Below are 27,777 nucleotides of genomic sequence, written 5' to 3' on the forward strand. Positions count from 1 at the left end.
TGTCGCAGTAGTTTGGCAGCAGCATTTCAACTACTCAAATAAACACCAAACGGAGAAGTGTGTGTATACTCTGTATGTCGGAGTATTTATTCTGCATGCGCTTAAATTTAGGAAAATTTAGTGTGTATAAATTAGTTTTAAATTTATAAAGGCAAGGAAAGTACAACAATAGTAATCTTAAAATGCCTAGATCAAAGAGAAATAAACAAGGTAAGTTAGTAATGTATTTTTTTGTAAATATCATTTATGTGAAACGAAACACGTGTTATATATAACTTAAGTATTTGTATTTTTTATTTTTGATTGAAATGTTTAAATATTATGATTATTTCTGAACGGTTGCCGGTTTTTTAAAAAACTAGTAATTAATATGTAGGAAATTTGGCTCTCGTTCTTTTTAAGAATCTCGGTGCGGAACTGGGTGTTCGTATTGATATTGTTGTGCTTTTTCTCTATTTACAGTGCAAATGAAATTTATAGATGCAGTTTTAATGCGATTTTGATATGCGACGATAGTTTTATTATTCTAAATTACTGTCCTGCAGTGTGTTGCGCCAAATTTTAAATCGCTGTTTTTGTTTGTTTGTTTGTCTGTTGTAAAACTTCCCGACTCATATTTTCCTAAAAATACAGATTATTACTGGCAGTGTCATAAGTAGACCTTCTGAGCCAGTATGCAAAATAAATAAATAAATAAATAATAAAAAAATCTGCAGATTTTAAATTACGTCCAAAGGGGGCCCTTTTTTTTTTTTTAACGTTTTGTGTGTGATCTTTATTTAATAAATTTCATGTTCTTTTCTAGTTTCATGTTCATGTTCTAGTAAATTTCATGTAAATTTTTTTTTTTTTTTCCATACGGGGTGTTGCCATTGCTTGTTTTGAAATCGTTCAGATTATTACCAAAGTCCCAGGTAGTAACCTTTATCGCCTCCAAAATGTCGCCAAACTACCAGTTACCATATTGTAAAGATCAGCCGAGATTTTATATAAAATTTTGTTTTGAATATGAAATTTCCATCAATTTAAAATTTCTTTATCATAATTATTATTATTATTTACTATTTTTTAAGACATGGATACAACTCTGATATACGCCCTAATTTCACCAAATGTGGCGATATGTGTTCTGCGCTGGTTTTTGGCACAATTACGTGTTCTATGGCAATCCTGTTGACGTTGAAAAATCTTTCGCTGGAGCTCGTTTATTTGCGTCTGTGTCTGAGAAGATGGGAGGCAAAGATAAAATGATAGAAGTTGCTGAATTGAAGTTCGGCAAAAGGAAATATCATTGTGGCCATCCTGTTGAGGGGTAGTGGGTATTTGGAGGTGTGGAATCAGTGTGCCAAATTAAAATAATAAGTGCTGTCTTCACAAAATTTTACCTGTGTACTCCTCTAGGCCTGATTAAACTGCCTACCTTTTTTTGTGTCGAAATTCCAACTTTAAAAGGTAGCGTGCTGGAAAGGGTTAAGCAAATAGTTCGTGAGTGCTTTTGATATTCTAAATAATCCCAATTGTATTTATACATGGACATAATTAGAAAAAAGGCACTGACTTCAATAAATTAAAAAAATATGTATATATTCGTATTAGAAGTACAATTAATTTATTTAGAAATTAATTCCTGTTTGTTATGGCCAGGTTCCCATGTATTTAAATATTAAGTAGATAATTAAAAAAATTTCATTCTAATTAGAAATTATCTGAAAATACGAGAAATAAATTAGAAAAAGAGTATCTTTTATTCTATAAAAATAAAATCATTTTATTCTGATTAGAAGTGTAATTAATTTATTTAGAAATTAATTATATGTAAATACACATGGGATTATGTGAGCCATAAGTACGGAAAAGGAGCATATTTTCTAATTTTCTTGTATGAAAATAAAATTATCTTATTCTAATTACTAGTGTAATTAATTTATTTAGAAAATAATTAAACAGCGATTTCCAAACGTCTACTGACAAAGTCATGTGATCATCAGCACAAAGATTTATCTGCAAAGTCACGACACCCAACGCGAAGTATCAACTGTATATTCAGGAACCTTGCCAAGTGTCGATTATCTGAATATCCCCACTTAAAGAGGAAATCACCCAGACAGTGGCTGCCATTCCACCAGATATGACACTAAGAACTATGGCCAGCTTTCAGAAAAGCGTTTGACAGTGTGTCAAGACGCTATTTACCAAACATGATTTTTACATTTTTAATGTAAAATAGCATTGATTTGTTCACAAATAAAAGTATTTTTTCTGTGTCTGTATTGATTTGTAACTGCCGTTTGAAATACGCGAGGTTGATTTGCCTGACCTTGTAAATACAATTTATAGTGTACTTGCGTTTAATTTCCAAAACATTTTTATTGTCATGAAATAAAGCACCCAGATCTTAAAAATGTTTTCGTATACATTTCTAATTTATGTTTATCATGCATGGTAATGATCCATTCTGATGTGAGCAGTCTGTGGAAACATAATATAAATTGCAATTATGCAGATGTGGTTGGCTCCTACATGAATCCTGATCTTTATGAGCGATCAGTAAAAACACTTCTCCTTCCTATGATTTTTGAGTGTGCAAATTGGAATTCTATTAATATTTTTCTACTACTTACATGTGTGTTTTTGATTATTTGTGTTCTTAATATTTTAAATAGTTTAGAATTAAATGTTTGATGTTATTTTAACAAATGGATATTTAAACCATGGAAATAATAGTATAAATCACCCCTTTTTTCTTTAACTCCAGAAAACTCTTACTTAATTTTCACACTAATGAAAATTTCTTTTAGTGGAATTGGCAAAAACCAAAAAGCGAGGTTTAGAAGGGAAAAAACACTTGTATCAAGAAGTAAGTTTGTTTTGAATTTTTTAAACTTAAATAGTATTTTAATTCCAGTAGTAACTTAATAATTTTTAATTCAACATTTATAATTTTTAGTATTGTATAATGTTTACAGCCTTTTATATTCAGATCAGTATTTAATATTGTGATTTGATTTATAAAGTCATTAAGAGGCAGTGTCATATTGTGAAACATTATTTTTATGTTAAATTAATCAAAACATAGATAATAAATCAAGGGGGGGGGAATAGTGAAATGTGTATCAAAACAAAAGGAATCTTAAACTTTCAGAGATATCCAAGTGACCTGTGAGGTCAGGAGTTAAGATAATGTTAAAGCAATTATTTTATATGAAGAAAGGAAGAATCTGTAGGCAGCTCCACTATGGGAAACTATAATTATTTTCAAAATCTAGAGCTTAAAGCTGAGCTGTTTACAGTGGTTTATCAACTTTTGCATGTGAATTTTGAATGCTCAAAAAAAGAGGGGGAAGTAATCAATAAATTTTTATTTAGCATATTTGTGTACCTAATGTTAACCACTGCTGAGACTTTTTTTTGGGGGGGGGGAGTGTCAAGATATACAGTCAAAAGTCGTTAATTCGGACACCCATAATTCGGAATGATCTATAATCTGGACCTCAAAACTAAAAACTTTCTGCGCATGCGCCGCGTTGACACATGCGCATAGGCGTTTACGCGTGCGCGTAAGACCTTTTACGACTGCGCATATGAGTGTGAGCAAGTGCAGAATACGTTTTCGCGTGTGCGTTTTATGTATAATGGACGTATAAGCTAAAATTATCTAATTATCTATTTCAGTTAATGTTGATGATTGCGTTGTTCCTTAATTTTCGAATTGGATCCGGCTTATTATTTTTTGCAGACTATAAGAACAATTTTATAAAAGTAAGCTTAAACTTTCGATTATATCAAATAGAATTTCCGATATATATTTGTTAATATGTAAAGGATCTAAAGCGAAAGTATGTTTTGAAATCCGAAATCTTTTTATCAATTTCACGCTGCTCGGCGGGGGGAACGCCGCGGTGGGCGCGTAATGAATTGGAAGTTGATCTGTCAGTACTATCCTTATCTTCAGCGCAGATGTTTTTATTTTATTTGGTTTATAATTCCTTACCAAATGTAGTATTTCATCTCGATATGCTCCGTCTTTGATATGATTTAAAACAAGTTCCTCGTCATTATAATTCGCTTCCGATAGCGAAGAAAGTAACAGAGGTTATTGAAAACGAAAAAATTTCGATTGACAAATTAGTCGGTGTTCTCGACACAGCAATTATAGGACTTCAACAGCGGAACTTTGTAACTGAACAAGAAATTATGTCTGTTTAATAGAATTAAAGAGAAAGTATTATCACATGAAACGAAGCAAAACTTAAACAACTTACATTGAAAGAAATGTTTAATAAAGTAAACAAATAAATATTAAGCTTTTTCTTTTTGCAGATTTTGATACCCTTTAGATCATAATTGTTCTTTATTTCATAAATTACGGTTTCATATTTTTAATTTTAGAATTTCTGCATGCCATCTTACGAGATTTAAACTGATGATCTATAATCCGGAATTGCCGAAGTCCCGACGAGTCCGGATTAACGACTTTTGACTGTAGTGATAATTTGCCATTAAATGACTATCTGTCTATTGCAGTCATGCCTTTAAATTTTGCCATCCTTTAATTACATGCATAGGCTTGTTCTGTTAGCTTTGATGCATTCTGCATTTGTTAATTCCTTAATTACTGCCAGAATTTGCTGAGTAGTGCAACCAAAGCTATCCACTTTTTTCTGAGAATTATAGAATATTGCCAAACAGTTAACTTGTTCAGAAATGTCTATCACACACTGATTCCTCAGTTATGATTCATTCTTGATGTGAAAACTCACTATGAATTGCATTTGTACAGATGTAGTTTACTCTTACATGTATGACCTAGATCTTTATGAGCAGTCTGTGAAAACCCTTCTCCTTCTTTGAATTTTGAGTATATCTGTGGAATTTTTGAGCCACATTAGTTGTGTGTATTAATTTTCATTGAATCAGATATAGATCTTTTTATGTTTTGTTTGTTATTGCATAGATATCAAACTTCTGTAAAAGCGTGCTAATTCGCTCCCTTGTCCTTGTATTAACTTGATATCCTGGTATCTGTTATGAATTAGTGAACTGATAAGGTACTCTTGATTTTCATTTCCCTGTTGGAATAATAGCTATTCTCACAACAGGTAGCCGAGCATCCACAAACAATGATCAGAACCAAAGGAATTGATAACATTACTGTAATAAACCACATGAAAAGCAGCAAAGCATAAATATATATGAAGAAATCATACATACATACATACTTTTATTACATTACCAGATTATTATATTAAATTGCTAGGCTAAAATTATCTAATTGTCTATTTCAGTTAATGTTGCAGAGTGCGTTGTCCCTTAATCGTCTAATTGGATCCGGCTTATTATTTTTTGCGGAACTTACGTATTAATGCAACCAGGCCAAAATTTGCATAAATCGCCAAATTTGGCGACTCTACTTACGGCAACCCTACGTGTTATACGTAGTTTTTCGTAAAGAAATTATTTTTCTTACTGGTTAGATTGAATGCCCTGAAATACTTTAACTATGGGTATTTGGGATCTGTCTGCGAGTGAAAAAGATGCTGTTGAATTGTTGCAGGGATGTGGAATTATACCGAACGAACGTACTTGTAAAAATTCTCATAAAATGAAACTGTATTTTGGAAAGCAAATCTTCTGGAAATGTAATGTCAAAGAGTGCAATCAATATTTGGGTGTGAGAACCAGAAATTGGTTTGAAGGTAGCCGAATTTAATTTGTGACAGCGGTGCGCTTCATTTATCGTTGGTGTAAAGAGTTAACCTCAATTAAATTTTGTGCAAAAGAGATGAGAATTGCTGACAAAACTGTTATAGATTGGAATAATTACAATGGCGAAGACGGTTTTCAATCAGTGCTAAAAGCAATAGCCAAAAGATTTCCGCCAAAAAAATAACTCTGCAACTTATTCAATTTCGAAACCGGAAGGGTTTAATTGCTATTTTATATTTTAAAACAAAATAATATAAAAAACTATATTAAAAATTATCTGTAATTAATAAATGTACATTTTCTTTATATTCATACTTTTTTACTCAAACTTACAAATCGTGCCAACCTGGTTGCGATAATATGTAAGTACCTTTTTTGCAGACTGTTAGAGCAATTTTATTAAGCTTGAACTTTCGATTATGTCAAAAAGAATTTTCAATTCTGGAGCTGCCAAAGGATCTACAAAGCAAAAGCATGTTTCGATGTCCATCAAACAAAAAGTGGAATTGCTGCAAAAAATGGATAAAGGCATGAAGAAAGTCACAGAGAGGTTAGGGAAAACGAAAAAATTTGATTGACAAGTTAGTCGGTATTCTCGACACAGCAATTACAGGACTTGAACAGCGGAATTTTGTAACCGAACAAGAAATTATGTCTGTTTATAGAATTAAAGAGAAAGTATTAGCACATAAAACGAAGCAACTTAAACAACTTACATTGAAAGAAATGTTTAATAAAGTAAACAAATAAATATTAAGCTTTTTTTTTTTTTTGTAAATTTTGATACCCTTTAGATCATAATTTCTCTTTATTTCATAAATTACAGTTTCATATTTAAAATTTTATAATTTCTGCATGCCATCTTACCAGATTTAAATTGATGATCTATAATACAGAATCGCCAAAGTCCTGACGAGTCTGGATTAAAGACTTCGTACTGTATTTCACATTAGTTATTGGTTACCATTTTACTATTGTAATCTTTATTGACTGATACTATAATCTTTATTCAATGATTACAACACTGATAGACATCCCTATTTTGTATTCACATAAATGTTGTCCTAATGTCAACTCTAACCCTAATGTCTCTCAACATGACCCGAAATTTGTCCACAGTTTTAACAGATTGCCACCATAGTTCAGCAGAGTGATGGTGATGCTGACATTGGTAATAACCTAAACATATTGCAGAATCCTGTGTTGCAATTATATGGTAGAATTCAGCTATTGTCATCTTGATGGCACTATTCAAAATTAGAGAATTTACAAGTGTTACTTTCACCTTTTTTTTTTTTTTTTACTGAATGAATGGGGATGTTACTAGATTACATCGTCACCCTGATGTAAGCAAGGCCAAATCACGTGATTCATACTTGTAACTAAAGGTAAATAAGTGTAAGGAAGGCCACCTGCTGCGAGAATACTAAATAACATTAATGTATTATGGTGGTCTTAAAGATATCTGCAGTTAATATAGCAATCATTCCCAACTGTTTAAGTGTGAAAATGCTGAGTTAACTGTTTTTCTAAATTGAAATTTATGGAAAAGGGAAATTTATCAGTCAAACTTAATGTTGGAGCCTCCTCGGGAAAAAGGAGAATATATTTTTCATTGTAAGATGCTTTTACATAGGTACAGGAAGATTTAAAGTTTTTGGCATTCATATAAAAAATATTGCTTGGCAATAAATTTCTGTTGCAGGCATGCAGTGACACTACTAAATAAATAAATTTGAAAATTTTGTTGGAGAAATCATATGTATTGTTTTTCACTCTTGATTGAATGAAATGATGTTGCAATTTGCTCTGAAATGTTAAAATTGTTCTGTGATTAAATTTTTGACTAAAGAAGGTGGCTTAATCCCAAAGAAGTATAGCAACATTTGGATCATGTGCATACCGATTCATCTTCTTTCTACACTGCAATGAAAGAATAGGTAAAATGATTTTGCATGGGTCAAAAGTCCTTAGAAGATTGCTGTTATGAATGTCAATCATTGGAGGCTTTGAAATTGGAAAATATTATTTTCAAGAAAAATATTGAGTGATAGGAGATTAGAAACCAAGGAGATAACAGCAAGAGTGGATCTGTTTAAAACTAAAAACTCATCCTATTTTCCTAACAATAAGGCATATCGAAGAGTTACAAAAATGAGATGAATTTTCTGCAATTCATGAACCAGTATATGATGACAAACTTGACGTATCATAAAAGAAACTCATTTTAAGCATTTTGGAGAAGTATGACAACCCTATCAATAATAAATTTTCTCTTTTGTGCATTCAGCAGGAACATCTGCATATTAATAGAGTCTCTGCAAGATGGGTACCCTAACTTCATTTAACTATTCAAAAACAGTTGCATATCAATACAATTCAGAAATAGCAGTGAGGATTTAAGGAGCTTGATAATCCTCCCCTTGGTTTTAGCTTCAAAGTTATCTGTTCACTAAATTTAAACCTGAATTTTGTGGAAAGAGATTTATTGATGATGATGGCATGAAAAGAGCATATGATAAATTATTAGATAACTTTTTCAAGAGCATAGAGCTTTTTATTAAATGATGTGAAAAGTGTATGGTGATGCAAGATCATATTACAAAATAAACTTATCAAAATTTTCTCTATTTCTTTTATAAGCATAACAGACAAAAAATATTTGGATCTAACTGCGTACATAGGAGGCTAAAAATTAGGTCTTAACTGCATAATTATATTCATCTGATTTAGATTTCAAAATTGTGTGCAATGTCATATGTAAAATATTACAAAAATCAACTTTTTGTTGACATTTGTCCTATAGAAAGTATTTAGAATCCTCAGAGTTTCTCTATACTGCCATATCTAATCAAATATTGACTTCATAGTATTTGATAATAATGTGTTTCTGGTAAAGATGTATGGTTTGAACATACTGATAAAGTGTTTGTTTCACATAAATATATTTTTTTTAATTACTTTTCAGTCATAAATGTGACTTGGTTAAATTTACAATATTGTTCTTATAAAATATTTATCTTATATTTTAGGTTCGCTCGTGTGCTGACAGTTATGCTCATATATTTGTATTCACTGTAACTGACATGAGGAATTCAAAGATGACAAATGTTCGAGATCAGTGGAAAGACAGCAGGTAATGCGACATTTCTATTATATTTCTAGACAGAATAGAAATAAAAATTTTGATGTAGTATGCGATATGCCATTTACTATTTTTTTGATCGTATGTTTACACTTCTTGAACTGTAAACCATAAAAAAAACTTTGCCAATCATGCAAACGGTGCTATTACTCAAACAATTAAATCATGGCGAAGAATTCAGAAGCTAAAGATTATGCATAACATGCGGAAAAGCACGCTGCAAATACATCATTGTTATTTTCTACTAGCGTTTGAGGAGATTTGTTAATAAAGGTGATGATTATTTTTTGGCCATGCTATGTGATATTCATAGTGTATATGGCTGCAGGGTTCGTACGGTCCTTAAAAGTCCTTAATTTTTTCAAAAATGATTTTTGGTCCTTAAAAGTCCTTAATTTTTTCAAAAATGATTTTTGGTCCTTAAAAGTCCTTAATTTTGGCCAAAATGAATAAATGGTCCTTAATTTTGCTCATTTGACATTTCTTATCATTTCTAATGATTGCCATTCTAAGTGTGAATTACGATTTCTCATGAATATGGAATTAAAATTACACGGCTCTTAAACAATCTGTTGGCGGATTTGCGTTGCAAACGATTAAAAAAAAAAAAACAATTAGCTACCCGAACGAAAGTATCGGTGTCTGATTGGCTATTCACCCAATCTTTTGAAACAGGTGTTATCCATAAATTTAGGTAGATTGTGACGAAAGCGTGAAGCCGGAAATTCTTTAAGAGGTGAAAGTGATAATGAATGTGCTTGAGAAAAAAAAAAGGGGGGGGATTCTGAAAATATTTGCCTAAATTAGAGCAATTCCAACATGGAAGCCCACAACCCTTCCGATGCCAATAGGAACGAGATGCCTGGAAAGTGCATTTTCAATAAACTGTGGCTTCATCCAGCTGACTACAAAGACTGGATATTGATGGATGGCAATCCTTAAATATGGTCTTTGTCTGAAACAAATTGAAATTTCTAGAATGGGAGAGTCAGTGCTGAAAATTCACATGAAATTTAAGTTTTGTTTTATCATTTCAATTTGTTTTTACACGGTTTTGCTTAGCTTAATTTCTGTGTTTGTTTCAATTAAGCCATAAATTAATTTTTTATCACCTTCTACAGAGTTTATTCTCTTTCCCACATATAGTAATATGTATGGGATATCGGATTATGAGTTTATTTCTGCAGAGGGTCTGTTATCGATTTCGCAGGAAATCTGTTGGCTCCATTTCGGTTTTAGGTCACCAAGGGCAAATTCGGTAACGCTAGCCGACAAAAAGTGAAGTTCAGAAATACGTTTTGAAGCTTCAATAGACAATTAAATATTTGGTTTAAACCTATGTTGTTGATAGTAATGCATAATTTTTGCTAATGGCGATACAATTATTAGTTGAAAATAACTAATTAAAAATTTTTTAATATTTTTAAAGCTGAAAACAACTAATTGAAACTAATTTTCCTGAATTAACTAGACGCAAAATTAACTTTCATGAATTACTAAAGTTATTGGGTAAAAGTTTAACTGAAAATATACATTCCATATTATATATATATATATATTTATAGAGTACAAAGTCCGAGGTCTGGACTCGTCGGGACTTCATCGATCCCAGATTTGAGATTTTTCCAGATATTAGATCATTTTATCTACTAAGATGGCACGTAGAAATTATAAAATCGAAAATATGAAATAATGAAGCATTTATGATTTAAAGGGTATCAAAATTTACAAAAGAAAAGAGCTTAATATTTATATGTTTATTTTATTAAACATTTCTTTCAATGTGAGTTGTTTGATTTGTTTTCTCTGCTAATACTTTAGATTAAATAGACATATCGCACTAAATAGACATATAATTTCTTGTTCAGTTATTAAGTTCCATTGTTCAAGTGCTGTAATTGCTGTGTCAAGAATTCCGAATAACTTGTCAATCAAAATTTTTTCTTGTTCAGTAACCTCCCTGTTACTTTCTTCACTATTGGTAGCTGTATTTTCTGGATTTAGAACCATACTACAGATTTCGCCCTCCGTTAATTGATTGATGATTGGGCATTGTCATCGCAATGAAAAACTTCTGTTTAACTTTGCTAAATTCTGCCGCCTGGTGTGGCCATGCGAGCTCTGGCACTGGTTCTAGCTTTATGTGAATAACAAATCAGTTATTCTTAATTCAAATAGCACTAAATATAATCGTTTATCCTATGAGTATCATTAACAAAATCTATTTTTAGCATAAGGAAAGAAATTTCTGCTAAATCTCCCCTTGTCAACATTTTAGCACATTAAACTTAAATCTGTAATCAGATAATACTATGTTATTTGGCGTCGCTGCATGATTCATCACTCAAGTTGTCATCCGTTGATAAACATGCGGTGATGAAAGCAAAATACAATAAATAATGATTCGTGATTTCGGCATCAAGGATATAAAATATTAGTTGGTGTAAAATTAACAAATGTTTCGGTTTGAGATTATGCCAAGCAGATACGCAGCTATGGAGTCAAATTACTAATCACACAAATTTATGCTAAAATAATTATTTCTTCAATAATGAGATATTGTATTTAGCGCCAAACTGAGATTAAGAATCGAGATTTCCGGCATGTTTTTTTATGATGAGGAAAAAATCGAATGCGCGTGCGTAAAGCATACCCCTTCACTTCAAAAAAGCCCTAAAAAATTGGTTGGTGGTGGCTTTGAGGTCCGGATTTTGGATCATTCCAGATATTGGATGTCCGGATCTCGGACTTTGTACTATATATATATATATATATACATCTTTCAAAATATAACTTACCAGTATGGATTCACTCTTTTAAAATAATTCTACTTTAATTAAACTTAGGAGATAATATAATAAATTAATCAATATTGTTTAGGAAATAAATTATATATATATAGTAAAAAATGTATATTTTCACTATTCAAGTATTCACTGTGACAAGTATTCTTATCTTGTCACATGAACAGGCCTCTGTGGAAAGGGGCTTCTCTGTAAATAAAGCAATTGAAATTGAAAATTTAAGTGACTCATCATACATTTTTCAACGCACAGTATTTGATTACATAAAATTTTCTGGAGGTGTTCTTAATATCGAAATTAATAAAGAAATGAGATCAGCAGCAGCTTCTGCAAGAAGTGGAGTTCGGTATTTAAAAGAACAAAAATCTTTAACTAAATCTGAAAATTCAAAGAGAAATATTAATAAGAATAAGAAATATTATTGAGGAAGAAATTGATTATATGAAGCAGAAGAAAAAATTTCTTCAAAGGGACATTAAAGATATTAATGAAGAAGTAGATGCTTTAGCAGATGAAGCTGAGACCAGCAGGAACATTGATTTGTTTATCAAAGCAAATGAACTTAGAAGAATAGTTAAAGAAAAGGAAATAGACATAAATAAATTAGATGTTAAAATAGCTGAAAAGATTTAAGATTTAAAAAAAGCACAAATGTTTTGTATCTTTTATTGTACAGTTTATTATTCTAGTATCTTTCAAAAAACCAAGGAAATAAATTGTATGTTTACAAATCAGTTATTTTAATCTGCAAAATATTCTTACATTGTGATTATAATAGTAGTTGACTGTGTTTAAATAAATATCAATTAAGTTAAATAATAATCATGTAAATCTCCAAAATAGTGACTGTTATTAGTGTAAAATACTCTTATACATGTTTTTCAAGAAATTATGTTCCTAATTTAATGCTATCTACTTCATAACTTGTAGGGAGTTTAATTTTCAAAATTGTTTTATGGTAAGTATTAAATTTAATTTAATAATAGTGCATAATACCCACTTCTGTTAGTTTCTTAAAGTGAAATTACAAGCATGAAGTTGGTTGTATGGATAATTGCTTTATTCTATTCATTTTTTTGTTTGCTGATAGGTCCTAGGTCCTTAATTTTTTCTTTGATGGTCCTTAAAAGTCCTTAATTTTCATGTAAGGAAATGTGTATGAACCCTGGGCTGATTGACTTATATAAAAGCCCTTGAAAGGGAATCGTGCATTTGTTTTGTAAAATTGGAAGCGATTTAAATTTAATGGAATTAAAAATTTAGTAGGTTATTAAATGAATTAATGGACATTTTGATTTATGTAGTCTTAATTATATATATGTACTTTCATATTTAAAAAGAACATTTTAGTAGTGTCATTTAAGAAATAAGTGACCAACTAAAAAGCCGTAGATTGCATACTACATTTCAGTATTGAAATAGACACATTAAATGTTTTAATGAAATGCTATTTCAAGGCATTCTTATTTCTGTCATAAAAGTATGCATATTTTGACTAAAAGGTTTAAAAATAATAAAGTTGATATTAAACTATAATGTAAGATTTGCATAATATATGCATTAGAAACAACTTTTATCAATTATTTAAATGCTGTAATAGTGGGCGCATATTGTTTTTCTGAGCTTATTTTGAGCAGTGCACATGCTGTAATTATATAATGTTACACTCTACTTAAGAGTAACCATACTAGATTACCAGATAAAATTTTGTTTTCTCTTCACTTTTACAACACAAACTAATAACAACATATAAAAGAAACTAAAATATTTATTGGTGTTTCAGCTTAAAATTACATCCAACATTAACAAAACTTTAAACTCCTGCTGTTTATAACCTGGGCATACAATATTAGTTCATTTAATTACAAATCAAATATCAAAGACTTAAACCTGGCTCCTAAACAAATACATCTTCAACTAAAAAGCTAACTCACTGTATAGTGCTCCAGCAGGAAGAATTGAAATTGCATGCTCTGGACATGAATTGTCAAAACTGTCTATAAATTTCGAATCTCACTTATTACTGAAACTCACTGATTTTGTAATTCCTGATAGAGCAGATGGTACAGTATAGATGCATGAAAGATTCAGGTATCTTCAGAATCTCCAGTGCACGAGACTGTATATCAGAAATTCTAAAGATATGCACTTTTAAATATTTTGTGATGTTGCTGTTGAATTGAATTTTATGGTTAAAGTGAGAAAAGCATGATATTTAATAAATAAAAATAGCACACAAAGCGTCAAAAAAAAAATATCCCTTGGGCATAATATAAAATCTGAAAGCTTCCAGATCTTTTTTTGAGAAGAGTTAATTTTTTTATGGAATTTTTGATTTCTTTTTACTTACTTGTTTTACCTCACTGGAAACTCTATTCGGTTTAATTGCATGCAGTAGGAAAACTTCTTTCTTACTTTTCTTTAACATATTATTCTTTTTTTTCCTAGTACATGTAACGGGCAAAAATTCTACTGATACTACCATAAAACAAAAATTTTTTCAAACTAAAACTTGTGTGCAAAAACACATAGCTTTAAGTAAGAAATTATTTTTTTATTAAATTTATTGAGTTTTTTATATGACTAGTCTGTTTTTAACATTTTTATCTCCAGTGCGCAAGACTGTGTATCGAAAACTCTAAAGCTATGCTCTTTTAATTATTTTGTAATATAGCTGTTGAATTTAATTTTATGATTTAAGCATGAACAGAATATTTAATAAATAAAGGTAACACTCAAAATGTTAAAAAGGCACTCGTCTGGGTATACTATAAAATCTGAAAGCTTTCAGATTTTTGGGGGGATTTCACAGTTTGAGATTTGTCAAGAAGTGAACAAATGGCTATTCTTTTTCTTTGTGGAAACGTTCATAGCAATTTTGGCATGCTATCTGCAACATAATGAGAGTTACAAGGGCTGTTCTCATCTATGTTTTTTCTTGCATTGTGTAAGTATGTGTGTGTGTCTTCCTTCAGTTTGTTCTGTTCATGTCTGCAATCATTCAGTGACTATTCTTCAATTAACTTCAAGACCTGAACTGACCTGAACTGTTATATGAAAAATGTTGATCATTTATTAAATGTACAAGTATGAACATTTTGCTTCAAAATTGGTTTAATTTATTATTTTTGACATTCGTTTATGTTCACAAGTATATTTCATATAAAATCAATTAACATACATAAAAAAAATTGTACTTTTCCGTTTTGCCGTCGCAAATCTCGCCAAGCAGACTTTATTGGCGACAACATACAGTATACACAAAAAATATTTAAAAAATGTTAGTTGTAAGAATTTTTTTATTTTGAAGGCATAAACATTTTAATATCTCTTAAAATTTTATAAAAAGCCAATAAATAAAGACAATAAATTTGTAAAACGACATTAATTTAAGAATTCACTATGCTTTCATGGTTCAACATCCTGATTCGCCGGTTCATATCACGTGACCCCAAGCGATCTTATCTCACGTAAACTACTCTACAAAAATCTAATGCTCTCAGTAATTATCTACATGAATTTCAAGTTAAATCTTAATTTGGAACACAAGGTTAAATGCAAGAAATATTTCAATTCGTACAAATAGCTTACTCAGAAATTATGTAAAACTGCAGTGCTTCACTTCACTAATGCTTTCTCATTAGAATTGATGAATTTAACCCTTGACTTTACCTTTTCTATATTTTCGGGTAAGCGCTGTGATTGCATCCTAATTGACTTAATTACCGAAAATGGCCTAAGACATAAAACTGTACTATCTGATAAAAATTCTATGTAATTATATGCCAGTATTGAAAGAAACAATCAATCTGATAAGAAAAAGCTGCGACTTGTTTTGAAAACGAGGCGTAAAAGGTTACCAGCGAGAATATTCCGTTTGGCATCGGTTGTACCATTATTGGCGACTTTATCGTTTGCACCGGCAAAACGGAAAAGTACCAAAAAAATTAACCCAAAAGGCAATTAATATCGAAACACGATTTTGTGTTGTACTTTAATATGTTGTTTCTCTTTTCATTTGAGTGTGTTGCCATTCATTAGAATGTAAGATATTTGCATTTCACATTGGATCTATCCATTTTTTGTTAACAAACAAAGTAATATATGCAGTTCTTAAGAATGTTATTTTTTTATTATTAATCTTGTAAGATTCTAACCTTTGTACTTTTTAAGTTACAGTTAATGTTGAAGAACTGATAAGCAAATAGTCACTTGAGTTTGTGAGACAGAGAACAAAACATAAGAAGGGTGAAATTACCCTTTATTATTCCAATAAATTTTAACAGATGACTCCTTTGAGTTACAATAAACTTAAGAAACTAAGAACTAAAACTTAACTAATCATAACTAAAAAGATATAGCGAAGCTATCAGGATTCTAACAGTGGTGGCCTCTTAACGCTAATTAATGGCGAAGCTGTCAAGGGCCTAAAGTACGGCTGTGCGGTAGTAATAGCCTAAGAGAGAATGTAGTCTAAAAAGGTGAACGCATGCTAGTCAGAATCACTGGCTCTCTAAGGAGTCAGTAGAACTTCACAGTTAAATACTTCTCCTCGTTTGCATTCAAACATGATTCTAAAAATACATTCTGGCCAGAAGTTGTAAGCTTGAAATTAAGAAGAGATAGAAAAGTAACTCAAAATTTAACTGTTAGATAAATTAACATAATCCTTACAATCTGATTGATTTAAATAAATGTACATTTAATTCATGATGTACCTAATTAAAATCATTCAGTATTTTTACAGAATTACGTTATATATGTATATTATAATTTTTAAATATACAGAAGATACCTAACATTCCCATGTTAGTCTCAAGGTATTTTCATCTACTGATTTGTAAGATGTTCATCTAAACATCTTACAAAGAATCTTACTTTACCACTAGGCCACTGGCAAACAGATGTAGGATTTGTGATTAAAATTTTAACCAAATTTGCATATGCTTACAGTAATTTTTATTCTCACCTACGAATTAAATTGTTTTTGGAATAATATAAAGTTAACTTATTTACAGATAAGAAAATTATTTGTTTATTTACTAAGTAGAAAGGATAAAAAAATGGTAAAATAATTTTCAGACAGAAAAATCAAACTGTACACAGATAAAAATCTTACCCTTTTTTAACATAGTGGGAAATCCCAACTGTCTTAGGTATGGCTCAAGATTGTAAGGAAATTGAGATAAAGCTCCTTCATATAATGTAACAGTTGCAGTTACATTATTAGTTGGCCTTGCAAAATCCCCTTTGGAATATGAGCAAAACCAACTACAAGTAAAAATAATATACAATAAAATTATAAATAATATGGCTATTATTATAAAATATGTACTATAGCTATTATGAAAAAAAAAAATGAAAACTTAAAACGCTTTGTTATCATACATTTTAAACATACTTGAGTACTTCTTCAGATGACCAATTAGAGAATAAAAGGCCGCGTTCACTTTCAAGTCGTTGACCAATTTTATGAAGATTAGGTTTGTTTTAAAATATAATCATCAATCAATCTTAAAACATCTTACTTTTTTACATGAGCCTCTCTTACTCTTTTACCTTTTGAAGATTTTTACTGATAAACCACATTAAAATTAAACTTTAAAAGAGCGCTTTTGGGCAACTGTTAACATCTGAACACTTTCAGCCTGTTTTTTTTTTTCCTTCTCAGTTTTTGTGAAACTGTTTATTTTCTTTGTGCAAAGCATTGTAATAGTGTCCCAGTAATGACTTCAGTTAATCACAAAAGCTGAATTTTCTTCAAAATAATGTTAATCATTCGTAAAATTTACAGCTACAAACATTGTCCCTCAAAACTAGTTTAATTTGTTATTTTTTGACATTTGTTTATATTGACAAGTATAATTCAGACAAAATGAATAACATATATAAGGACTTTTTCTCTTCCCCCCCCCTTTATAATTCTCGTAGAATTTTTATTGTAGCAAAGCATTGTAATAAATGTTACAGAGTATTGTAGTCATTCATCATTTGGAATAAGGATTGTATACATAAATAGTTGCTTAATCTTTTATCACATTATCCAAGAAGATTGTATAAACTTGTATTCTGTTTCTGTTTTATCAAATGAAATAATCATTTTTCTTGAATGTTTTAGATTTTTCATTGGTAAGAATAAAGTTATGGCATTGGCTTTAGGTAGAACACTGGAGGAAGAATACAAACCTAATCTTCATAAAATTGGTCAACGACTTAAAGGTGAACGTGGCCTTTTATTCTCTAATCGGTCATCTGAAGAAGTACTCAGGTATGTTTAAAATGTATAACACAGTGTTAAGTTTTCATTTTTTTATAATAGCCATAGTACATATTTTATAATGATAGCCATCTTATTTATAATTTTATTGTATAATATTTTTACTTGTAGTTGGTTTCGCTCATATTCCGAAGGGGATTTTGCAAGGTCGGGTAATAATGCAACTGAAACTGTTGTGTTGCATGAGGGAGCTTTATCTCAATTTCCTCACAGTCTTGAGCCATACCTAAGACAGTTGGGACTTCCCACTACATTAAAAAAGGGTAAGATTTTTATCAGTGTACAGTTGAATTTTTCTGTCTGAAAAATTCTTTTACTATTTTTTTATCTTTTACACTTAGTAAGTAAGCAATTAACTTTCTTATCTCTAAATAAGTTAATTTTATATTATTCCAAAAAAAAAAATTAATTCTTAGATGAGGATAACAATTACTGTAAGCATATGCAAATTTGGTTAAAGTTGTAGTTATAAACCGTATACATGTGTGCCCAAGTGGTCAAGTCGCTGAACACTGATATTTAGGTTCTAGGTTTGAATCCCATGAATGGGCCGGCTGCATAGGTGTTTTCATGGTTTTCCCCATCTAGCATCTATGAGTCAGTTTTCCTTGGAAAGTCTTCAACGAAGGCATCTCTTCCCGAAGGTGGATAGCCCTCCAGTGCTTTGCCATAATCAAGTAAATCCGTAAACCATGCAAGGAACTTTTATACGTCACCGGAAAAAGTGAATACGTACTTTTAATAAATAATAATATTTCCCCCCCCCTCTTGTTGCTCAGTTAAAAAACAAAAATTGCTAGTTTTGTTCTTTACAAGATTTACAGAGTTTGCAATGAATTTTGCTCCCACTTTTTAAAGTTTGCTGTTTAATTTAACTGAGTTTTTCGTTTTTGTTTTTTCTTTTTTTAAATTTGTGCGTGCCAGTCTGTTTTCTTCAATTCTACTCTGTTCTTGTTTAAGTCATGTCCCAATAATGACTTTAATTAATTTTAAAAGCTGAACATTCTTCAAAATAATGTTCAAGCTAATCATTTGTAAAATTTACAACTACAAACATTTTGCTTCAAAACTGGTTTAATTTGTTATTTTTTGACATTTGTTTATGTTCACAAGTATAATTCAGATAAAATCAGTAACATATGTAAGGACCTTTTTTTTTGCCCCTTAATGATTCTTGTGAAATTTTTATTGTAGCAAAGCATTGTAATGTTACAGATTATTGTAGGCATTTATCATTTGGAATAAGGATTATTATGTACAAATGGTAATTTAATTAATTTTTTATGCCATTATCCAAAAAGTTTGCATAAGCTTGTTGACAAAATATCTAAAAGGGGGATCATGAGGCACTGCAATCGCATTTCTGTATTTCTTTCAGTTTTACAGTAAAATATCTTAAGAATTCCAACTAGAATAGAATTTTTACTCTTAGGAAGAATTCACAAGTCCTTTTGGTTAATGTTGATATTAAATAAAGCAGGAATTTTAAAACCATGCCCAAAATTCTATAAACACAAAAGCCACTTGCTTTTTATTTGCAAGACATTAGTGACATTCTGAATAAATATAATTCTGAAACTGTAATGTCTTTTTTAGACTTCTTGTATGTGCATATTCAACTAGCAAATCAATTAAAAAAATTATCACTAGATAGAAATTTTGAAATCGTAACTTATGCAAAATCTAGTTATTTGTCAAATGGGATTATAGAATTCGGGTTTGAAACGTAATTTTGTTTAGCTCCCTTTCCCCAAAGGGAGCTTTCATTTCTCTCAAATGCTTAGTCTTTCCTGAACTATATCTGATAGCTTTCATTAAATTAAAATAAATAATTTGTCAATATTTTATATCAAAATGAGTTGTCTATGAAAGGATAAACAAAAATTTGTGGAAGTATAACAAGTATGCTTCCCAGGCAATTTAATATTTTATTAAGTTCTTTAAAAATGTTTGTGCTTTCATTGTTCTTTTGGTGTGTGCAGTGTTACCTTAATTAATTTAATTGCAGTTATTTTCAAATTTGTAATCTTATATTATTTGTAATATTAGAAATATGTAATTGTGTATTAATTTAATTTTTTTTGGTCATATTTTTTTTTTAAATAAAAAGAATTGTGAACTGAAATTGTAATTTTTTCCTTTAAAATTTTATTGAGATATAACTGTAGTATTTTTGAACAAGGATTAATTAATTTGTATCAATATAGTAGTTTTGTATATATATTATATTTGTAATGTATTCTATAAAATTTATTTCTTTGTAGGAATTGTTCATCTCGTCAAAGATTATGAAGTATGCAAGGTTGGTGATACTTTAACACCCGAGACTGCAAAGATTTTGGTTAGTATTATAATTTCAAAGTTTTTAAAATATGATAAGCTCAAGTGTTGGAACGAAGGGCCAACTAAAAATGATGTATAAATGAGACAATTTTTTTATTCTAATTACAATAACTTTTAGTAGTCTTTTTTACTGTTTTTAAGATATAGTAAAAGTAATTACAGTTAAAGTTAGTGTAATTAGAGCCATAATTAAACCTAAAAATAGTTATAAATTGAAAGTAGTTAGTAGAATAAGAAAAACATAAATGACTGGTATTACAAACAGATGTACTGTTTGAAAGCTAAAATAACTCAGAATTTTTATTAAAATCTTATTTATAAATTTTGAAATAGGTGTAAAACTAAAGCTTTAAAAAAAACCCGAAAATAGCTATTTCAAGTTTGTTGAAATGAAAATGTTTCACATTAGGTACTAATGCTGAATGTTGAAAGTTACCGAAGTTTTTTACAGCTTTCACAAAATTTGGGAATCTTTTGTTAAAATTTCCTTGTTCTTTTTCTTTCATTTTAGTAATCCAAGAATTTATAGCCTTTTTTTGAATATACCTCGGTTTTTCTACTGATTTCTCGGTATTTTTACTGATGTCCGCAAATTCTTTTGTCCCCTTGAAATGATATTTTACTTTTCTTTATGTGTTGCTTGTTCTTGAAAGATGATTAATCAGTTCCTTGCTCTAAAGAACCAAAAACAGCTTTCTCAGTGTAATATTTGATATAAGTTTCAATTACATCTTTCTGTAATGAACAGAGCACAATATCAAATGTAAACCAACTGATGGTATGTTTCATCTGTTGAACAGCAAAAATTATTTGAATCAAAGTTTTTCCTGTAGTGCATTTTTGCATTGCACATAATCCCCAGATTCAATTGATGAAGGTTATTTTTTTCTTGCTGTTTCGGGGAGGCAATGTTACCTTTGTTTTCCTGAGTACTGGGAAGTCAGGAAGATAATTGAGACAATTATCCATGAATCTAATTATTTTCCTTAGCTGTCTTTCCATTTTCTCAATGAACTTTTGAGGGAATTAAGGGTGTTGTTTTGAGATTATCCCTTTTTGGTTGGTTATTTTTTTCTGTTATCATTTTCAAAGAAAATATTTTAGTGTATTTAAGAGACTACACAACTTTGATGTATCAAATCGAAAGAGAGTAGTTTTATGCCATCAGTACTGCAGCAAAATAGTGCCGTAGATCTTTTACCATAAGACTCCATGAGTGGAGCAAGTAAAGTTTCATTGCAGTTGTAGACAGATCTTTAAATATGTAATCCTTCACTCAATCCAGTGTATCTCTTTTTTAAGTCTTACACTTTTATCCACTTAGACAAATAGTTATTTTATCCTTCTTTATTCTTAGCTCCTTTATACGAGAATTTTCCGTAAAATAATGTTCCCAGTGATTTTTCGCTATGAAAAACATGTTTAATTGGCATTGAATAATACATTTTTGGAAAGCTTTACCCTGTTTTTTGACATAATCGCTGTTGAGATCAATGCATTTTTGCATGCAGTGTACTATCTTCTGTATCCCTGAATTGTAGAATTTAGAACCTTTTCTTTCAGCTCCTCTCTGGATCAAAAATGCATCTACACTCATGTGTTTCTTCAGTTCAGGGAAGAACTGGTAGTCGCTTGCGGCTATGTCTGGATTGTAGGGAGTGTGTGACAATATTCCATCCAAGTTTGTTTATAGATTGGCTGTTACACGGGCAGTGTGCGGATGAGCATTGTTCTGATGTAAATGCACTCCCTTCATGAGCATGCCTCTCTTGTTTTGAATTGCATGGCAAAGGTTCTTTATTGCCTCACAGTAGTGGTCCGCATTGATTGTTGTACCAGCAGGCATGAATTTGCACAACAATAATCCCTTTCTGTCCCAAAAGATGCTCCTCATCCCTTTGCTGGCAGACAGTGTTTTGTTTGAACTTCTACAGTTTCGGCGACTGTGTATGTTTCCACCGACAAGATTGTTGTTTCGTTTCTGATGTTGTGTAGCGGACCCAGGTCTCATTTCCAGTGACAATTCCTCGCCATCAGTTTCGTAGGCCTGAAGAAATTTGCGGTCTGCTTCAATATGTTGTCTTGTAAGCATTCTCAGGACCTACCTTGTACAAACCTTGGTATACTATAAATGGTTTGTCAAAATTATGTCAATGCAGGTCTTTCTGACACCAGGTATCATCTCACTGAGCTCCTGAGCCGTCATCCTTCAATCTGTCAGCATTGCTTCTTCCAGTTTCGCATGCATTTCGGCCGAAGCCGATGGCCATCTGGAACACTGTTCGTCAGTCTTTGAATTCTCTGCACCATTTGCACATGTGTTGTGTGCTCATACACTTTTCTCATTAGGATTCACAGAGTTGGGAACGAATGTTCACCGGCACCATATTTTTTGCACACCAAAAACAAATCACTGAGTGTAATTCACACCTGGCAGGAGAAGTGAGTGAGGGCTCCATTTTTAATTGCTGCCAAGCCAAGACTGTGTGTTGCAGACAGCTCACTAGAGGGGGAACCAAGCTATACACCAGGGTTGCTGGGCCTCATGTGATGGCGTTTCTTACTACTGCAGCTACTTGGGAACCTTATTTTATGGACAACTCTTGTATGATGCAGTTTTTCTAGTTGATTCTTTCTTTCCTTTTAATTACATATGTTATATTTGTCATTATAGCATTTTAAAATCTAATTTTAATATTGCAGAAATTTTGATATATGCTGCTGAAGCTTTCTTAGTCAATTTTCTAATAAAATTAATAGCTTTTGTTTTTTAAAGTGAAAAATTGCTGAACAGATAATGTTGACAGCAAGAAATGTAAGTATGTGCAACTTCATCTCATTAAACTTGCCCTATATTGTTTTTACTAATCCTTTCTTTGATACCAAAAAAAAAAAAAAAAAAAAAAGAGTCGACCTGACATTTGAAATTGGAGATGTTCAGAGGTGAATCACAGGCAAACAAAAAGAAAGCTGATTTTTCTCTTGAATAATAATGTGCATGAATAGGATTGAAACCACCATTGAAAGTGAATGCTCTTACAAAAGCTGTGTTCAGTTGAAATATTGGGAGAAATATGAAGTCAAAATTTCCATGTTGCATAGCTCAGTAGTAGTATCCTTCTAATCAAGATGATGAATAAAATCAAGTTGCATTTTTTCATCATATCTTTTGCTAGAATCATATTCTTCCAATTAATCAAGAAGGTTAATTTCATCTTGATTTTTCTCAAGGTATCCCCAGGTTATGTTATCACATCTTACTTTTGACTAGGACCATTAGAAAATAAGCATATAACTTAAGAGTGATATATATATATTTTAAATTTCATCATGCTTTTGAAATTTCAGCATTTAATTAGAAACTATTTGGATTGTTCAGTTCCCCCTGCCATTTATTGATACTCTCTTACGCTGCAAAATTAGATTTTACACAGACAGGATTGTTTTTAAAATTAGTTATTATATGATTAAATATTTTAAAATTGTTTGGCTGGGGAGATAATTGTTACTTATTTTCATTTTTCTTAATTATGATTTTCCTCAGGCATTATTTATTCTCTTCAGAATTTACATACAGTAATCTGTGGATGAATATAATGTGTTTTGTTTAGTGATTTGTAATTGTCTTTTGATTGTAGAAAATTGCATGCACCGTCCTCAGTAAATTTTAAAACAGATTTTATTTTGTTATATGAATTCTGTTGTTACCCGTTTTTCACATGATCTTTTTTCTTTTTTAAAGAAACTTTTAGGCTATGAGATGGCTGAATTTCAATTGAAAATAGAATGTGTATGGTCAAAAGATGGTACTTTCCTCGATCTTTCTCCAGAATCTCGTAGTTCTGAATTAAAAGAAAATGCTGAAAAGAATAAAGTAAAGAAAAAGAGCTTATTACTTAAAGATTCTCCTCAATTTGAACCTATGGATATTGCAGATTCTACTAAAGAACTGAATAAGCATAAATCGCCTTTAAATCAGAGAAAAACAACAGAAAATGAAAACTTGATTAATAGCACAGAACATCCAGGTCAGAATGGAGTAGATGGTGATATAGGAACAGAAAAGTCTGATGACCCTGAATCAGATGCTGAAGTGTTAAAAAAAGGTGCCAAACAAAAGAAAGCTGTAGAGAAAAAGGCTGTAGCTAGAAGAAAATCTAAGGCTAAATCAAATGCTATTAAAGAAGCACTTGAAATTATTGAAGATTTAGAAAATGAAGTCTTATCTGAAGATGAGGATAATACACAAAGTTCCAAAAATACCAAAGTTGTAAAATCTAAAAGAATAAATTTGAGAAGTAAAAAATTGCAAAATCAAAACAGTAAGGAAGAGGAAGTAGGCGATGATATTAAACCTGCAGACCTTCCAACTCGTGCTTCACATAGAACTGCTACTAAAAAGAAAGTTCAAGAAAAAGCTTCTGTAGAAGATAATTTTGTTAGCGAAAAGCAAAGTTTTATCAGAACCCGTGCTGCTAAAAGGAAGGTTATTGATGAAAGTAGTGAGAAACGAAAAGTTGCAGAGAAACCAGTTATTGTAAATAAAAAATCTAAAGCTAAATAAAATGTTATTTTATAATGATTTTGTTTGATTACACATATTTTTATTGATCTACTTCATCATTCAAAAATTTCTGTTATTTATGATGTGTATTTTCTTCAATTTTTAAAATGTCATTCCCTGTTTTCTCTTAATTTAAAGGGTAATATTGGACCTTTTAGAGTTAAATTTCTAAAGAAAATTGTATGTTGTTGTATCTAATTTTGTTTAATTTAATACAATGATCTATAAGTATGTTAAATTTGTTTAATGTGAAATATTTATTCCAAGGCAAAATATTTTATATTGAAATCATAATAAGGATATTCACTGGTACTATTATTGTTAAAATATTCAAAATATTAACAAAAGAAGAAATCAAAGGTATAATTTTTGAATCTGAGATTAAAATTAAAAATACCTCCTCTAGTATGTAAAGGTGTTCATGTAATATTCTGGTTCAATAATTAGAGATCTGTTTCTATTAACCCTTTATTTACATTCTATTTCAAGAAAAGTGGTCTAGAATAATTTCATCCGTACTTTTTTTTTTTATTTGGGGCTAGTTAAATGTTGAATATTTCATGCTCATTTTGACAACAGTACTGTCCTGAAGAGTCCTTAAAAGTTCTTAAGTTTTTTTAAATCGATTTTTGGTCCTTAAAAGTCCTTAATTTTGGCCAAAATTGGCAGAAGGTCCTTAATTTTAATCATCAGAAATGTCTATCTGTTTTTACATTTGCCATTTTGAGTGTGAATTATCATTTTGGAGAAATATATTTGGCGATTCACTGACATATATAAATATCTTTTGAATGGGTTCATGGGTTATAATTTGTTCCTATTTCTAATATAAATGGTGGGGTACTAGAGTTTCTAAGCAAGAAGTGAAACGTAAGCATTTCGGAATTAATTTTTTTCTAGGAAGACAAATTGTTTAAGAGCTCTTCTTTGAGCTTTTAAACAACTTTTCGCCTTTATTAAATGCTTCTAAATTTGACGACTTATCAACATTTTGGCAATTTTAAGATCAGTTTCTATAAAAAGTTTTAATTCCGAGATCTGGGAATTTTTCGACAATTGTTTTTAAAACATTGTAACGTTGATAAATTTCACTAAAATAATAGTAATGTATTAAAATTATACTTAAAAATAACATTAAAATAAAACATTTTTATTTTTCGCTGTCATATTATAAAGTTTTATTTTGGCAACTTATAATACAGTATTTTGTGTCTGAAAAATAAATAAGGTATAATGTATAGAAAATGTATGTATAAAGCACAATTTACAAAACAGTTCTTAGCAAAAGCAAAATTAGCTATATAGTTAATTAATGTCTTTTTTAAAATTTTTTCATAGTAAGAGTTTTTCCCGTGTAATCCTTTTTTTTTTCCCCCAAAATATTTCTGGCTTTTTGCTATTACAGAATTGGTAGGGATAATTTTTCTTTAGAATTTTAGACATTGGAGCTTCGAAAGTTTAAAAGAATTTGAAGGCAAGATTTATAGACCCACAATTCTAGAAGATTCTAGAGATATGTGACAAAATAAAAAATGTCTCTGTAGTATTAACACGTAATGGATGTATTTTACACAAAGTTTGCGATGAATTTCTTACTTTTTGGAGAACATATGGAAGAAAAATGAAAACATAATAATTGAATGTTTTACTTCTGATACTAGAATCATTTTCTTAAAATGTTTATCTTCCTTTTATTTTCTCTACTTCTCACTAGACAGGAGTATGGAAAAGATCAAAAATGCTTATAATCTTATCACATGGGCAGGTGTTATAGAAAGGAATTTTTTTATTAATAAAAAAAAATTGAAAACTTAGCCTTTTAAAAGATTCATCTAATATGTCTTAATGCATCATACACATAACTGGCACTAGGCATTTTTCTTCCTGATGCAATCTCTGCAACCTTTCTGCTATCTAGTGCTTTTCTAAATTCTGCTTCCAATGTCTGTTCTAAATTCTAAAAGTTTTGCTATTTCTAGATTTTGTTGCTCGGTGTGTCACTGAATTCTAAAAATTCTGCCACACCAGCTCTGTAACCGACCCTTACCATATATATTTCCTATTTCTTCTGAATGTTCATATTACTAAAGTAATAAAATTAGCCGCTTTTTCTATACATTCTAAATGCATTTTTTTAAAATTTTATTTTGGAATAACAGAAATCTTTAATTAAATCCAAAAATTCTAAAATGAAAAGGAAACCTGTTACGAAAAAAAAATACATGAAGAAAATTATTCTTAAGAGATATGTACAGTTATGTAAATTACTGAGTTTTTCATGATTTCAGCCTTCACTAGAATTTCCTGTTTTTATTTCCTCATATGATAGAGTTACTGAGCCAGCTTAAATTAAAATTAAATTGTATAATCTTTGGCCACTAAAAGTTTGAATGTTCTTATTTAATAACGTCACCATGAGCTGTAATTGATTTTGTTAGCATCAGAACATGCCTTTATGTTCTAAGTTCTTTTTAAATAAGAGGCTTAGTTAAGCCTTTGTCTGATATTATAGTTACATTCAGACATAGCAATAATTTGCTTCACATTTGTCGGGGGGTTTGGAACTATTTAACTTTTAACCAGATTAAGTAAACCCTCATAGGTATATTGTGGAGAGGTTGGCAAGTTAGCAGATAAAGCATGCAGAAACTAGTCAGAGCATTGGTGTGCATATTGAGTCAAATTTCTGACTGTTAGAAAAGATGCTTAAAGAGAAGGAAATGATAAAAATTTGCCAAAATATCTGGAAAGGCTTCAAATTAAAATGACGCATAAATATTTTATTGAGTGTTGTTGTTACAAGACATAAATGTTTTGTAACAACACTTTCAGAACTTTCCAAATGTGCCTACAACAGGCCTTTCAGGTTTGTTCCAATCAGCAGATCTCTCTCTAGATAAGCAGTGACAACATTCAGTCTTTTGTTATGAATCATGCT

The 27,777-nt window shown here is 30.4% G+C and overlaps 1 protein-coding gene across 1 annotated transcript; it reads left to right on the top strand.

The window, feature by feature from the left end:
* Positions 1-46: 46 nt before the first annotated feature.
* On the top strand, positions 47-24,857 carry LOC118181136 (uncharacterized). Its single transcript, XM_035350209.2, has 7 exons — positions 47-210; positions 2,799-2,857; positions 8,739-8,842; positions 17,774-17,923; positions 18,044-18,195; positions 20,197-20,273; positions 24,018-24,857. Exons 1-7 carry the CDS (start codon positions 183-185, stop codon positions 24,837-24,839), a joined length of 1,392 nt encoding a protein of 463 aa, XP_035206100.1. The 5' UTR covers positions 47-182; the 3' UTR covers positions 24,840-24,857.
* Positions 24,858-27,777: the final 2,920 nt, after the last annotated feature.

This window comes from Stegodyphus dumicola, chromosome 7, assembly GCF_044657685.1.
Source record: "Stegodyphus dumicola isolate Sdum_Otavi_A_Nest chromosome 7, ASM4465768v1".
NCBI classification, from domain to species: Eukaryota; Metazoa; Arthropoda; class Arachnida; order Araneae; family Eresidae; genus Stegodyphus; species Stegodyphus dumicola.

What these genes read in the sequence shown, in the direction of transcription:
- LOC118181136 (XM_035350209.2), top strand. Translation starts at nt 183, where the DNA reads ATGCCTAGATCAAAGAGAAATAAACAAG. An exon ending in ATCAAAGAGAAATAAACAAG is followed by an intron (nt 211 to 2,798) that starts GTAAGTTAGTAA and finishes AATTTCTTTTAG; the next exon opens with TGGAATTGGCAAAAACCAAA. An exon ending in GATCAGTGGAAAGACAGCAG is followed by an intron (nt 8,843 to 17,773) that starts GTAATGCGACAT and finishes TGAATGTTTTAG; the next exon opens with ATTTTTCATTGGTAAGAATA.